Raw genomic sequence first — 15,758 nt, forward strand, 5'->3', positions numbered from 1 at the left:
GTCCCAGGTCCTTGCCTTTAACTATCTGTACTCATTCTCAGGCATCTCTAGCCCATCTCTATTCTAATAGTCCCCAAATTTCAATCTTCACCCTAGACCGGGCCACTGAACCTCAGCTTCCTGTATTCCGCTACCTGCTCCATTCCTCACCATTTCCATGCCAATGCCTACTGTCTCAAAGTTCACAGGTCTTAAACTGAGCTCTCAATTTTCCCCCTAACTTGCCACTCTGGTTTTCCTGTGCTCTATTCTAGTTGCCCAGGCCAAAAACCATGTGGCCATTCCTGACTCCTCTCTTTCCCCCACCCCACAGTCAGTCAATTTGGCTAGCAATTCCTTTAAAATCTATCCGGAATTTAACCCCTTATTCTTCCACTGCCCTCACCCCAGCCTAAGCTATGGCACCTGGACTATTGAAAAACCTATTGTTTTGTCTGCAAATTATTTGACACACTTCCCATCAAAAAGTAGATTCTATGTCCCTTCTCCTTGAAACTGGATAAAACTTTGTGACTGCCTCAACAAATAGAATGCAGAGGAAATGATACTGCTTTAACTTTCTAAACCAAATTAGCCAAGATGATACAGTATCCCCCTGATCTCCCCCTCCTTTTGTATGCTTTGGAGCCCTGGACTTCCATGTAAAAAGTCCAGTTGCCATGCTGGATAGGGATTTTGGTTACACAGGTGTATGCACTTGTCAAAATTCAGTGAAATTTCTGAATGTCATTGTATGTGAAGTTTACCTCAAAAATAAATATTGAACTCTAGTTAAAGATATGCATGCTGAAGTGTTTAGGGGACAGTATACCAATGCCTATAATTTATTTTGAAATACATCCAAAAAAATAGTAAGATTAATGAAACAGGATGAATAGAGTAGTAAGTGAATTGAGATAAAGCAAATACAGTAAAATGTTAATTTTACTGTAGGATCTAAGTGGTGGATCTATGGGTGTAAACTGTAAAATTGTTCAACTTTGCTATATGTTAGAAAGTTTTCATAATAAAATGTTGGAGAATGTATGATCAGGATTATGTTGATATCTGTATTTATTAAAGAGGGAGGATAGGATATGTTCTATTAAAAGTAGCTTCTGGGGGCGCCTGGGTGGCGCAGTCGGTTAAGCGTCTGACTTCAGCCAGGTCACGATCTCGCGGTCCGTGAGTTCGAGCCCCGCGTCGGGCTCTGGGCTGATGGCTCAGAGCCTGGAGCCTGTTTCCGATTCTGTGTCTCCCTCTCTCTGCCCCTCCCCCGTTCATGCTCTGTCTCTCTCTGTCCCAAAAAATAAATAAACGTTGAAAAAAAATTAAAAAAAAAAAGTAGCTTCTGTATGTCATAGACATGGCATATATTTGTCTTCAGCCTTTTTGAACAAACCACACAATTAAATGAAATAAAAAAGAAGGAAATAGCTCTTTAGATATAAAGAGGATTTCTGAGGAAGTTACGTTCAAGGTGAGACAGGTAGGAATTAACTAGTTGACAAAAGACTATCCTAATTACTATCGCTGGATTTTAATTTTTTTTTTCCAACGTTTATTTATTTTTGAGACAGAGAGAGACAGAGCATGAACGGGGGAGGGGCAGAGAGAGAGGGAGACACAGAATCGGAAACAGGCTCCAGGCTCTGAGCCATCAGCCCAGAGCCCGACGCGGGGCTCGAACTCACGGACAGCGAGATCGTGACCTGGCTGAAGTCGGACGCTTAACCGACTGCGCCACCCAGGCGCCCTATCGCTGGATTTTAACTCATCTCCAAGCCTTAGTGACATAATGCAATCATTTTTTTATGTTCATGGATTCTGTGAGTCAGATATTTGGACACAGCACCATTGGGGAGAGTTTATCTCTGCTCCATGTAGTCAGGATATATTTTCCCTTCCTTTGAATACTGACGTAGCCACAAATTAAGTGATTAGTTTTTGAATGAATGAGAGAATGAATCAAAGCTGTACTTTCTGAGGTGAGGGGCCCTGTTGAGAACATGACCAGTGAAAGTCTTCTTGGAAACAGCATTGTTACAGTGTTTTCTGGACCTGGCTCAAGTTAGAGGCGGAAAGATTGGGATTGGCTTTATAGGAGACCTGGTCATGTTCTGCATTGAGGGCTAAACCAGGTCCTATGAAAAAGGAGTCAGAGCCGGAGGCCGGCCTGTAAGAAACAGTAGAGGAGGAGGTAAGGACAATGTGGGAAGGGCAAAGATTATGTCCCAGGCAGGGTATCTGAGCCAGTGAAAACCATCCATGGGCAAATGTCCTCACTATTCTGTGGGCGGTGTCAGGGTCAACTGACAAAGCTGGAGCTAGAGGATTGAGACCTTGAAAAGCTACTTGGGGGTGGAGAAAAGCCCTGAGGCCATGGAAGAATCCAATTAAGAGTGTCAGAAGGGGGAAAACAGTGTCAAAGGAGTGGTCACTGAGAATGGACTAAGGGGAGAGCCCAGGGCTTAGTGTTAGAAGTGTTGGAAGCAAAGCATAAAGAACCTGGGGGTGTGTCTCAGGAGGGCAATGACAGCCAATGAAAAGCAGTCATGGGCGCGGCGCTGTCAAACTTCGCGGGGCGGGACCGAAGAGGCCGAGCCAGGGATGGGACCAAAACCCAAGCCAATGAAAAGCCGCTAGGTGGGCGGGGAGTCAGCCTAAGGCCAAGGGAGGAGCCAATGAAAAGCGGCGCCGCGTCCCCACTGCCCCGCCTCCGTGGGGCGCGCGCCGGAGCCACGGGCAGCCGTTAGGGGCGGGGCCTGCAGCCGCCCGCGCGCGGCTCGCGCCCTCCCCTTTGTGTCGCCATGGCGGCGGCAGCGGCGACGAGGACGACGAGCGACGGGCCGAGCGCGGCCGGCGCCTGAGGAGGCTACGCTACCATGGTGGTGAGGGGCCCAAGCGGGCGTCAGTCCGTCCGCGTGTCAGTCTGTCCGCGCGCGGCCCCGCCCCGCGCGCCCCGCCCCCGGCCCCGCCCGAGCCCGCGGCCTGCGCCGCCCCTCACCCCTCGTCGAGGTCCCTCTCGTCCCCCGGCCCGGTCTTGGGCCCAAGCCCTTACCCCAGCCCCGCCCCCTCAGTGCTCATCCCCTTCCATGTCCTGGATGGAGGTGACAGTGGCCGAGGACCCAGGCTTGGGGGGGAGGGGCTAGTCCCGGGAAGGACCCGCACCACGAAGTGGCCCCCGCAGGGGCCTGCTGAAGCTTCCCGGATCCTTCGCCAGTCCCCATCCCAGAGCCATCCTCAGCTTCCTCTCCCCACCTCCACCCTTTTCTGACTAGCCCACTCCCCCTCCTACCACCAGCCCCCTTCGCGTTCTTGAGCCCCACCCCCACCCGGCTCCATCCTCCGCCTGACCCTTTTCTTCTCTTTCTCTTCCATCTCATTCCGTTCTGTTTCCTCTCAGTCTACGCTCCCTTACCCCCCATCAGCCTGAACCTTTACCTCATCCTCTCCAGCGTCTCCCCTCTCCTTACTTCACCCCAACCCCAAACCAGCAGTGTACCTCTTGCTAGATCCTTGGGTCCTTCTCCATCTTCTTGTCCTCACCCTCCCTCCCCCACCATCTCCCTCTCCCACCATGCTGCTTCTGCTCATTCATCCATTCATTCTCTCATTCGCTCATTTAACAGACATTCCCTGATACCTCCGGACAGACCCCATGTTCCACGTGCAAAGAGATTCAGATCTCATCCTGCTTTGAGGAGCTTTCTGAGCTGGAGGGGGACAGACCTGAGGGTGAGACCCAAGGATGAACTTGGGGTCTCAGGGATATGAAGGAAGGAGAGGCTAGAGCCCAGCCTGGAAAATCCCTATCTGGCAGCTGGTTAATTTATTTGTCAGGTTTTACTTGGTTCCTGCTGTGTAACTGGACACTGGGACCCACAGAGGAATCAGGCAACCTTCCCTGTGAGAAGCATCAATTCTGTGCCCAGCTATGTGCTGGAGTCCCTGATCCTGGGGAAGTCACAGTCCAATGGGGGAGATGGGCTTGTCACCAGTGACATCTCAGAGTGCTCAGGGCTGGAATGGGGATAGAGGAGTCCAGAAGAGGAGGCTGACACAGCCTGGGTCAAGAGGACAGAATGAGAGTTGAGACCTGAGGCATGAGGAGGAGTGAACCTACTGAAAGAATTAGGAAGAGTGTCCCATGCAGAGAGAACAATCTTTGCAAAGGCCTAGGAGCAAATGAGAAGGTCGTGCTTTTGTTGGACTCTAAAGTGTGAGCCCTGAGAGTAGAGGCCATTTGGGGGGAAGGCTGGGCTGGAGTGGTAAAGAGAGACCTGAGAATTCAGAGTTTATCTTGAAGATAACAGGGAGCCATTGAAGGTCTATGATCTATGGAGAGACAGAGGTAGATCTGTGTGGTAAGAAAATTATACCAGCACTTGCTAGGAAGAAGCGAGCAGGAGGGAAGAGGTTAGAAGCAGGAAGATTGATAAGATGGGAGCTATGATTGTCCAGACATCAATGAAAGGTGTGGACAGGCACATAGGGGAGATGACTATACTCCGCAGGGGCTAAAGGAGGGTTTTAAACAGGGAGAGATGGTACCAGCGTGCGCTCTCCTTCCCTCACCCTCAGTCCCTTTTCTTCCAGCCCCCCACCCCAGACCACCCACAAAGAAACAGGCCTACCCTCAATTGCCTTCACCTCCCCCTGACCTACCCTTCTGCTCCATGCTCAGGGCAGCCTGTGAAGCAATTCGGGCCTCTGGGCCCAGGCTCACAGATAACAATGCTCCCGTTGTCTCTCTGCTCCCATCTCTGGAGGCCTCTGATTCTTCTTTCTGCTCTACAGGCTCGCAGCACTGACAGCCTGGATGGCCCAGGGGAAGGCTCAGTGCAGCCTCTGCCCCACACTGGGGGGCCTAGTGTGAAGGGGAAGCCTGGGAAAAGGTGAGAGGTGAGGGTGAGGCTCAGCTTAGGAGGGGGGCCAAGCACAGGAGCCACTAGTGATGTGTCACCTGTCCCCCAGGCTCTCGGCTCCTCGAGGTCCCTTCCCTCGGCTGGCTGACTGTGCCCATTTCCACTATGAGAATGTTGACTTTGGCCATATTCAGGTATGGGGGCTTTGCACCCAGGTGGGAGGGTGAGATCCTACCCAACCTTGAAGCAATATCAGCCACTTTACCCCTGAAGCCTATCTCAGGAATAGCTGAGCAGTCGCTGGCAGGAGGTGCAGGGTGGAAGAGGAGAACTGTTCATTCATTTGTTCGTTTCTTTATTCATTCACCTAACTTTTTGTTAGGTGTACGCACTGTGCCATGGCCCTGTACTCTGAGACATCAGCGGGCCCTTCCCTTAGGGAGCCCCAGGCAGGGGACACAGATCCATTTCTAGATAGTGCTAACCTGGGAATGTCAGGACTGGGACAAAAGTGAGGCCCTTACCTGAGCCTTTATTTCCCACTATAGCTCCTGCTGTCTCCAGAGCGTGAAGGCCCCAGCTTCTCTGGAGAGAATGAGCTGGTGTTTGGGGTACAGGTGACCTGCCAGGTGAGGCCACCCCTCCTCTCATCTAGCCTGACAGACTGGTCTTCGTGGTCTACACTGGCTCAGTGTAATAGGACTACTGCCCCTTTCTGTCCCTCCTGCTCCCTCAGGGCCGTTCGTGGCCAGTTCTGCGCAGCTACGATGACTTCCGTTCCCTGGATGCCCACCTACACCGGTGCATATTTGACAGGAGGTTCTCCTGCCTCCCAGAGCTTCCCCCACCCCCAGAGGGTGCCAGGGCTGCCCAGGTAAACTGTTTATGGTCCCAGCCTCAGCTATGGTGTGTCCTCATAAGCACTGTGTGAAACCATCAAGGGAGGATAGTTAAATATTTAAACACTGGTATGGCCCAAGTTCCAACCAATCAGAATGGAGAGGCCCAGAATAAAGCTGCAGCAAGGTTCTGGAGGCTCCTTTCAGCTTTAGGATCATGGGAGTTCCAGGGGATTTGGTGGGAGAGTCGGCATGGCCAGACCAATGGGGGCACACAGGAGCTTGGCATAGCCTATTTACTAACTGATATGAAAATATTTCAGTGCTTACCAGTGGAGCAGCACCCATGCATTCAGGCTGAGTTTCAGCCCTGCCTAGAGGTGAGCTAGGGCAGTATAGGAGGGCAGTGACTCTCTCAAGTTCCCCTCACAAAAGCCCATCCTGACAACCTGCCCCCAGATGCTGGTACCACTGCTGCTACAATACCTGGAGACCCTGTCAGGACTGGTGGACAGTAACCTCAACTGTGGGCCTGTGCTCACCTGGATGGAGGTAGGCCCGGGAAAGGGGACTTGGGGTGGGGAGTGAGTGAGGGATGTCTGAGGAGTGAGAACCAGCCGGAGAGAGTGTGTGGGCACAGCAAAGAAACGAGCCAGAGTGGAGGAGGCACTGATATTTCAGTGTCTGTGTGGGCACATGCCTGTGAGAGAGAATGAGTGTGTGTGTGTGTGTGTGTGTGTGTGTGTGTGTGTGTGTGTGTGTGTGTTAGAGGCATTGGACTATGGGGATGTGAGGATTTCAAGATATATCAGTTAGAAACTCACAGAACTCTGTAACTCACAGAACACTTGGCCAACAGTGGCTTAAACCAGTCGGTTTTTAGATACCAAATGTGCAGTGTCATGGAGGATGAAGGTGCAGGGGTATCCTGGGACATGAGAGGAAGGAGGGGCTTTGTTGGGTAGGGGCAAGAATTTAGCTCTTTGACCGATAGCTCTGACTGACAAAGGCTTTTAGGTAGGGGACATGTAGTGAGCTCCATTGGACATGGAGGAACCTCCTCTGCCTTTATTATCTTCTTCTGGCCTCTCCCTGCACATCCCTCTCCCCCCACCATCTCAGCTGGACAACCATGGCCGGCGACTGCTCCTCAGTGAGGAAGCCTCCCTTAACATCCCTGCGGTGGCCGCTGCCCATGTAATAAAACGGTACACAGCCCAGGCACCAGACGAGCTGTCGTTCGAGGTGAGGCTGTGGGGAAGCGGACTCCACCTGGGCTCCCCACTTCCCCTGTCCCTTCTGACCCTCCCTCCAATTACCTTCCCACTCTCAGGTGGGAGACATTGTCTCAGTGATCGACATGCCACCCACTGAGGATCGGAGCTGGTGGAGGGGCAAGCGAGGCTTCCAGGTGAGCCTGGCTTGGGGTGGACAAGTGAGGCAGGGCACTGTGCCAGGTAGGGTGGCCTACTTGCTGACCCCAAACCCTCTTCAGGTCGGTTTCTTCCCCAGTGAGTGTGTGGAGTTGTTCACAGAGCGGCCTGGCCCAGGACTAAAGGGGGGTAAGTGCCAGGGGCAAAATGTGGAGGCCTCCCTGCATCCTTTGCTTGCCATCCATTCTCTCCACCTACTGTTCACCCACAGATGCCGATGGTCCCCCGTGTGGTGTCCCAACTCCCCAGGGTGTCTCCTCTCTGACCTCAGGTAATGGGAACAAGGGGCCAGGCCCCTGCCCCCCACCATAAGATCAGTGGCTGCACTGACCCTGTGTGGCCTGCCTTTACCCCCACAGCTGTGCCCCGGCCACGTGGGAAGCTGGCTGGCCTCCTCCGAACATTCATGCGCTCCCGCCCTTCTCGGCAGCGGCTACGGCAGCGGGGCATCCTGAGGCAGAGGGTGTTTGGCTGTGACCTTGGAGAGCATCTCAGCAATTCAGGCCAGGATGGTGAGGACAGGCCCTATGTCTCCCTGCCCAGCCCTCTCCTCCCACCCTGGTTGCAACCTGCCTAGACCTGAGCCCCTGCTTTTCCCCAGTGCCCCAGGTGCTTCGCTGCTGCTCTGAGTTTATTGAGGCCCATGGGGTGGTGGATGGAATCTATCGGCTCTCAGGAGTGTCATCCAACATCCAGAGGCTACGGTGAGGGCCCTCCACCAAGCCCTTCCTTCCACAAACTCCTACTGAGCATCATCTCTGTTTCAGGCCCTGTGCCATGTGCTGGGGACATAGAGTTATCAGGGGGGTTAGGAGGGCTTAGAGTGGGGTTGGACTGGGGCTGGGGGCAAAGAGGGCTTCCTTGAGGAAGTGATACCCACACTGAGACCTGAAAGGCAAGAGCAGAATAAGCATTGGAAGCAAAGAGATCAACCTTCATTGAGTACCTGCCACATGCCAAGCATGAGGCACTGGGGACACAGTGGTGGATGAGAGACAACCAGAGATTCCTGCCCTCATGGGATTCACATACTAGAGGGAGAGACAAACAAGGAAATGAGAGTGTGTACTAGCAGGTGACAAGTACTATGGAGAAAAATAGAATGGGGTGGGGAGGCTCATAATAAGTTGGGGAGGGGTATTGCAGTTTTATATAGGGTGGGCAGAGAAGGCCGCCTGGGAGAGAGCTTGCTCTGGTGGAGGTGAGGGAGTGAGCTGTGTGGACGTGCTGGGATGAACATTCACCATGGAGGGAACAGTTAGTGCAAGGGAAAGCGACAGGAGGTCATGTCCCGGAAGGAAATGGGGGCAGAGCATACAGGGCCTTTTTGATGACTGTTAGGATTTTGCCTTTTACTCAGAATAAGGGGGTAACCACAGGAGGGTTCTGAGCTGAGGAGGGACAGCATGTGGAAGAGTCTAAGGGGGAAGCAGTGAGCCACGAGCACTGGGGCTGACAGGAGGCATGAGGTGTCGGTGTGGAGCCTGAGACTCTGAGAGACAGGCATGAGGTCACATGATAGGATGTTTACCCAAGAGCAGTGGGACATCACCAGAGAGTGGTGAGCAGGGGCTATTGGGATTTGGGCCACGTTTTTCAGTGACCTCCAGAAGCCAGGAGAATGACAGCTTCGTGGAAGGAGCATGGTCACACTCTGGATTCAGATAGCCTTGGGTACCCACAGCAGGTGCATCTCCCACCTGAGCCTCAGTGTCCTTGCTGTCAAATGAGGCATGCTCTCTGGGGCACACAGAGTTGTTGCGAGGGGGGAGGGGGGGAGGCGGTCAGTAAGGTTCTGCCTCTGAAGAGCCCAGCACAGGATCCGTGTGCGTGCACCTATGTGTGGCCACTTTGGGAAGTGGGGGAAGAACATGGCCAGGTGGTTCGGCTCTGACCTGAATCTTTCTCCTCTTTGACCTGGTGGCCTCAGGCATGAGTTTGACAGTGAGAGGATCCCTGAACTGTCTGGCCCCGCCTTTCTGCAGGACATCCACAGTGTGTCCTCCCTTTGCAAGCTGTACTTCCGGGAGCTGCCGAACCCCTTGCTCACATACCAGCTCTATGGGAAGTTCAGTGTGAGTAAGGGAGCTGGCAAGGTTGGAGGGTGCTGGGATGCATCTGGCCCAGCCCCCATCATGCTTGTGCATAATCTCAGGAAGCCATGTCAGTGCCTGGGGAGGAGGAACGCCTGGTGCGTGTCCACGACGTCATCCAACAGCTGCCCCCACCACACTACAGGTAAACCAGGAGGGGCAGGAAGGGCTGTGGTGGGGTCCCAAGGGAGTTGAGGCTCAGGTGTCCTCCTCTACTCTCACCCCCAGGACCCTGGAGTACCTGCTGAGGCACTTGGCCCGCATGGCAAGACACAGCGCCAACACCAGCATGCATGCCCGCAACCTGGCCATTGTCTGGGCACCCAATCTGCTACGGTAAGCTGGCAACTCACCAGCCTGCCCCCTCAGCCTTCACTAGCTGGGCCTCAAGATGCCCCCCACACCCAGAACCCAACTTTTGCTCTCATTCATTTCATTCAACACATATTTCTTGAGTACCTTCTGTGTGCCAGTTCCTTTCCTCAGCACTGGGACACAGTAGTGAGCAAAATCCTGTGCTCCTAAGTCCACATTTTCATGGGGGAGATGAACAATGAACCATCAACAAGAAAAATAGAGACTATGGTCTGATAGTGATGAGTACCAAGGAGAAAGATTACAAAGCAGGGAAGGGAGATGCACAGGGTCATGGTATTTTGAGATTTTTAGAGTGGCAGGGAAGGCTTCAGCAAGAAGCTTCTGTGGCCAGTAGCAGCATGAGCCACAGAAGATTTGATGGTGACCAAGACAGGCAAGCTCTCTGTCCCAAATAAAATAGGTGGTACATCAGATGGTGGATACAAGAACTATGAGGACAAAGAAACAAAAAGAGAAGGCAGCTTACAATTTTAAATAAAGTGGGTGGGGAAGACTCCACGGAGAAGGTAACATTTAAGAACTTTGGAAGGTGAGGGAGGGACACATGTGGATATCTGGGGAAGAACAAACCAGACCGAGGGGACCAAAAGTGCCAATGTCTGGAGGCTGGGAAGGTGCCCGGTGTGCTGGAGGACCAGCGGGGAGGCCAGTGTGGCTGGAGCCCAGTGAGCAAGGGAGGGAGGGGTTGAGGGGGAGGAGATGGTGAGGTCAGAGATGCCAGGGGACCAGACAGGGGAGTGACCTATGATTTGTGGGTCATGGTGAGGACAGACTTTACCAGGACAGGGGTGCAGCCAGGGGAGGGCTCTGAGCCCGGAGGGCCTTGACCCAGCATGGAGGGGCTCCCTCTGGCTGCAGAGGGGAGCAGACTGCAGAGGGCAGAACACAGAATGGAGGGGGAGGGGGCAGGGAGGCAGGGAGGAGCTGTGGTGTCTGGGATGGGAAGGGTAGAGGCCAGGCCGGGCGTGGGGACAGTGGGGAAGAGTTTAGATTCTGGAGAGATTTTGTGGGTGGAGCAGGGAGGATTTCTGAGAGAGTGGATGTGAGTGTGAGGCAAAGAGGGGGATCAGGAACAATACCCGGAGGTGTTTGGCCTGAGCATTGACTGAGCTGCGGACAGGGAGGAAGGAGGTTTGGGGGAAGGTTGAGAACCCAATGCTAGATGTGATCACTTGGGGAAGGTCAGAGGTGTTAGATGACAGTCATTTCTTCCATTGGCTCCCCATTTTGGGTAGCTAAAATCCACCAGCTGGAGCTTAAAGCATCTGGCCTCCCTCCCTCTCCTCCCACCCAGGTCCATGGAACTGGAGTCAGTGGGGCTGGGTGGGGCCGCAGCCTTCAGGGAGGTTCGGGTGCAGTCTGTGGTGGTGGAATTCCTGCTCACCCACGTGGATGTCCTGTTTAGCGACACCTTCTCCTCTGCTGGCCTCGACCCTGCAGGTACGCCCATCTCACCCGCTCATGTCCTGGCTACTGCCCCCTCATTGTTAGGGCTGCAGTGGGAGGGCAGGTGGGCTCCCAGCCCTATCCCTACCCCACTGAAGGTGGACCTCCCTCCTGGCTCCTTGAGGACCCCGCCCCGGCCTCTCCCTCCCCTCCCCCCCCCCCTTCTCATTTCAGCTCCTACGCTCAGGATCCCCACTTCTTGGCCCGGACATCGTTCTTCCTTCACCCCTTGTAGCTCCTGGGGGCTCTTGGGGCCATGGGTCCATCTGGGAGGAGGTGGGAGGTCCCCAGATTTGACCCCGCCCTGGCCCCACCCAGACTCCCCGCCCAACCCGGGACCCCAGCCCAATCAGGATTCAGCACGTCGGAGGGCCCACTGGCCCGAGGTAACTGAAGCCAGAGCCGCTGCCCTCGCTGGCTGCCGGGAGCTGCCTCCTCATCAGCTCGTTCTGCCTCACTCCTCCTCCTCACCTGCCTGCTGCCCACCCATTCCCGCCTGATCCGCCCTGGCCCCCTGCCTTGCCAGCCCGGGTGGGCACGCTGCGGGGCCGGGGCTTGGGCTGTAGCGCTTGGCTTTGCCCGTGGCCTTGAATGGCACCCTGAGCTGACAGCTGCCCCCTTTCCCAATTCCCTAGGCCGCTGCCTCCTCCCCAGGCCCAAGTCACTTGCGGGCAGCGGCCCCTCCACTCGCCTGCTGACGCTGGAGGAAGCCCAGGCTCGCACCCAGGGCCGTCTGGGGACACCCACGGAGCCCATAACTCCCAAGGCCCCAGCTTCACCTGTGGAGAGGTGAGTGGAATGCTAGGGGAGCATAGGATCAGCCTGGAGGCCCCAGATCCTCAAACTGCCTCCTGTGTCTCATGCAAACCCCAGGAGGAAAAGGGAGAGAGGCGAGAAACAGCGAAAGCCAGGGGGGAGCAGCTGGAAGACCTTCTTTGCCCTGGGCCGGGGCCCCAGCATCCCCCGAAAGAAACCTCTACCCTGGCTGGGGGGCACCCGTGCCCCACCGCAGCCTTCAGGTCAGAGGCCGGCAGTGGGCGGTGGTGGTAGGGGGAGGCACTCTGAAGTGCCCTGTGACCATTGTACCTCTCCTAGCAGGTGGCCGACCTGACACCGTCACGCTGAGATCTGCCAAAAGCGAGGAGTCTCTGTCATCACAGGCCAGTGGAGCTGGTGAGCACAGGGTGGCTCATGCCTGCGCCCAGGTGGAACTGGGAGGGCCGGGGGCCCTGAGGTGGCCTCTAAATGTGCTTCAAATTTGGTGGGTTGGGTTTTTTTTTTCCTTAATCTGGACATTAGGTACAATGAGTTGGATAAAGCATCACCCTTGGTTCATGATGTACTGTGATCATTGGTTCAGGCAGGGTCCTTTCAAACAGTCTTCTATGCATTCCTGTTGAAAAACAAATCTAGATAATAAAATGAACACCCATGAACCCACTGGCCAGAACTAAAAGAGCCCCACGACCTTACCTGCAAGCTTCTCCCCTCGCATCTGCTGCCTCCCCACCAGAGGTGCCCTCAAGACTTGATGGTCAGCATCCCCTTGCTCTAAGGTCTCCTCACCTGTAGGTGTCTGCACAAATAACATACAGCACAGTCCTAGTGGCTTTGGATCTTTAAAGGTATCCTAAGAAAGGGGGTATGGTGTTGGATGAAGAACTTCACTTTTCACTCACTGCCACCCATGTGGCCAAGTGTAGCCCAGGCTCGTTCCTCTCAGCTGCTCTCTGGTAGCCGTGTGTGGATGTCCCATCCAGAGCTGCATGTCCGTCCCACTCCCGATGGGTTGAGGGGGCTCTGGTGAGCAATCTCTGCCATGCCCCACACTCTGGTGAGAGCGCTGCACGTACCCAGGAGTGGATGGAGGTGCATGCTGTAGGGTATGTTCATGTCCAACTGTACATGAGAAGGCCCACTTGTTTTCCAAATATGGCTGCCCCAGTCTGCACTCCCACCAGCTACCTGTGAGATCCCATTGGTCTCATGCTCACAAGCTATGTGGTTGTCAGACTTCGTTCTTGCCTTTGGGTCTGGAATGGTTCTCCTCATGGTCTTGCCATTTATTTCCTTTATCACTGTGAGTCTGAACAGCTCTCCCTGGATTCGCAGCCATTGTGACCCTATCCAGGGAAGTGCCTCTTCGCGTTCCTCCACCAACCCACTGGGCTGTGTGCCCTATTCTCACTGATGTATGGGTACGTAAAGTTCTGGCCCTTGACACCAAACTGTCCCCTCTTCCAGGCCTCCAGAGGCTGCACAGGCTACGGCGACCCCACTCCAGCAGCGATGCTTTCCCTGTGGGCCCAGCACCTGCTGGCTCCTGCGAGAGCCTGTCCTCCTCCTCTTCCTCCTCTGAATCCTCCTCCTCTTCTGAGTCCTCGTCATCTGGATCCTCAGCAGCTGGGCTGGGGGCACTCTCTGGCTCCCCTTCACACCGAACCTCAGCCTGGCTAGATGATGGTGACGAGCTGGACTTCAGCCCACCCCGCTGCCTGGAGGGGCTCCGGGGGCTCGACTTTGATCCCCTGACCTTTCGCTGCAGCAGCCCCACACCAGGGGACCCTGCACCTCCTGCCAGCCCAGCACCCCCAGCCCCTGCCTCTGCCTTCCCACCCAGGGTGACCCCCCAGGCCCTCTCACCCCGTGGGACCACCAACCCTGCCTCGCCCACCGCCCTGGACATCTCAGAGCCCCTAGCTGTATCAGTGCCACCTGCTGTCCTGGAGCTGCTGGGGGCTGGGGGAACACCTGCCTCAGTCACCCCAACGCCAGCCCTCAGCCCCAACCCAGGCCTGCGGCCCCATCTCATCCCCTTGCTGCTGCGTGGAGCCGAGGCCCAGCTGAGTGACACCTGCCAACAGGAGATCTGCAGCAAGCTGTCACTGCCTGGTCCCCGGGGGCCCCAAGGCCAGCACGGTGAGTCCTGCTCAGCCTACCCTACACCCTCATAGACCCAGAAGCTGCACCCAAGACCTGCCTGACTCCTCTTCCCATTCCTCTCTGTGTAGGTCCTGGTACGGATTCTCCGCTGCTGCCCCCACCCCTGTCCCTCCTGCGCCCTGGGGGAGCCCCGCCCCCACCCCCCAAGAACCCAGCACGCCTCATGGCCCTGGCCCTGGCTGAGCGGGCTCAGCAGGTGGCCCAGAGACAGAGCCAACAGGAGCATGGGAGCACCCCTTCTGCTCCCCACTCCCCTTTCCACCGCTCACTGTCACTGGAGGTGGGCGGTGAGCCCCCAGGGACCTCAGGGGTTGGGCCAGCCCCCAACTCCCTAGCCCACCCGGGTGCCTGGGTTCCTGGACCCCCACCTTCCCTACCAAGGCAACAAAGTGACGGGAGCCTGGTGAGGAGCCAGCGTCCCCCAGGGACCTCAAGGAGGGGGCTCCGAGGCCCTTCCCAGGTCAGTGCCCAGCTCAGGACAAGTGGGGGATGCAGGGGGTGTGGAGATGAGCCAGAGACAGCAGCTCAGTTCCTGTATTCTGTCCCCACACAGGTTCCTACTCCTGGCTTCTTCTCTTCGGCCCCCCGGGAGTGCCTGCCACCCTTCCTTGGGGTCCCTAAACCAGGCTTGTACTCCCTGGGTTCCCCATCCTACCAGCCCAGCTCCCCAGCCCCGGTCTGGAGGAGCCCCCTAGGTCCCCCTGCACCACTTGATAGGGGAGAGAACCTGTACTATGAAATCGAGACAGGTGAGGGATCCCCCTACTCTGGCCCCACTCGGTCCTGGAGTCCCTTTCGTTCTATGCCCCCAGATAGGCTCAATGCCTCATACGGCCTGCTTGGTCAGTCACCACCACTCCACAGGTCCCCCGACTTCCTGCTCAGCTACCCACCACCCCCCTCCTGCTTTCCCCATGACCACCTTGGCTACTCAGCCTCCCAGCATCCTGCCCGGCGCCCTACCCGGCCTGAGCCCCTCTATGTCAACCTAGCTCTGGGGCCCAGGGGTCCCTCACCCGCCTCTTCCAGCTCCTCCTCCCCTCCTGCCCACCCCCGTAGCCGTTCAGATCCTGGCCCCCCAGCCCCCCGCCTCCCCCAGAAACAGCGGGCCCCCTGGGGCCCCCACACCCCTCACAGGGTGCCTGGGCCCTGGGGCCCTCCAGAGCCTCTTCTGCTGTATAGGGCAGCCCCACCAGCCTACGGGAGGGGGGGTGAACACCACCGAGGATCCTTGTACAGGAATGGGGGGCAAGGAAGGGAGGGGGCTGGTCCCCCACCCCCCTACCCCACTCCCAGCTGGTCCCTCCATTCTGAGGGTCAGACCCGAAGCTACTGCTGAGCCACAGCTGGGGGAAACCTTCTTCCTTTCCCTTCCCCCTCACTGATCTTGGCCCAATCCAATCCCTTGTTTTGTATTTTCTTGAGCTCCTGACCCCTACCCTTGGTTTCTAACTTTGTAACTTGTTTCTGATGTGGGTCCCTAACCTGTTATAGCTTTCCTACCCTGGGCCGAAGGGCACACCCATCCCCCCACCGTCCTCCCATCCTGGGGGCTCTCGCACAAATCTGAGGGCTAGGCTAACAGCCTGTCTTCCCTCTCCCTTCAGGAGCCCCCAGCTTGTCCTGCCCTGTGCACAGGGGGTTGGGGAACAGCTCCTGCCCATCTCCCCCCCACACACCCCCACTAAACCATCTGATAAAATTAATAAAAATGGTGAAAACATGGCTGCTAGTGTCATGCTGGAGCCAGATGCAGTGAACAAAGAGGCAGAGACAGAT

The 15,758-nt window shown here is 56.0% G+C and overlaps 1 protein-coding gene across 2 annotated transcripts; it reads left to right on the plus strand.

Moving 5' to 3' along the window:
- Positions 1-2,720: 2,720 nt before the first annotated feature.
- ARHGAP33 (Rho GTPase activating protein 33) lies at positions 2,721-15,704 on the plus strand. 2 transcript variants are annotated; one of them, XM_086690895.1, is made up of 22 exons: positions 2,722-2,870; positions 4,780-4,877; positions 4,957-5,041; positions 5,396-5,476; positions 5,584-5,721; positions 6,146-6,238; positions 6,809-6,931; positions 7,020-7,097; positions 7,182-7,248; positions 7,331-7,390; positions 7,479-7,631; positions 7,721-7,823; positions 9,050-9,194; positions 9,275-9,357; positions 9,441-9,548; positions 10,885-11,030; positions 11,672-11,825; positions 11,910-12,055; positions 12,135-12,209; positions 13,281-13,955; positions 14,048-14,439; positions 14,533-15,704. In XM_086690895.1, exons 1-22 carry the CDS (start codon positions 2,865-2,867, stop codon positions 15,316-15,318), a joined length of 3,795 nt encoding a protein of 1,264 aa, XP_086547021.1. In that variant the 5' UTR covers positions 2,722-2,864; the 3' UTR covers positions 15,319-15,704. The 2 variants fall into 2 exon arrangements, with proteins under 2 accessions (XP_086547020.1, XP_086547021.1); XM_086690894.1 differs by having other exon boundaries at positions 2,721-2,870; positions 14,048-15,704.
- The last annotated feature ends 54 nt before the right edge of the window (positions 15,705-15,758 follow it).

Source organism: Puma concolor, chromosome E2, assembly GCF_028749965.1.
Source record: "Puma concolor isolate L17-30 chromosome E2, mPumCon1.1.hap2, whole genome shotgun sequence".
Classification (NCBI taxonomy): Eukaryota; Metazoa; Chordata; class Mammalia; order Carnivora; family Felidae; genus Puma; species Puma concolor.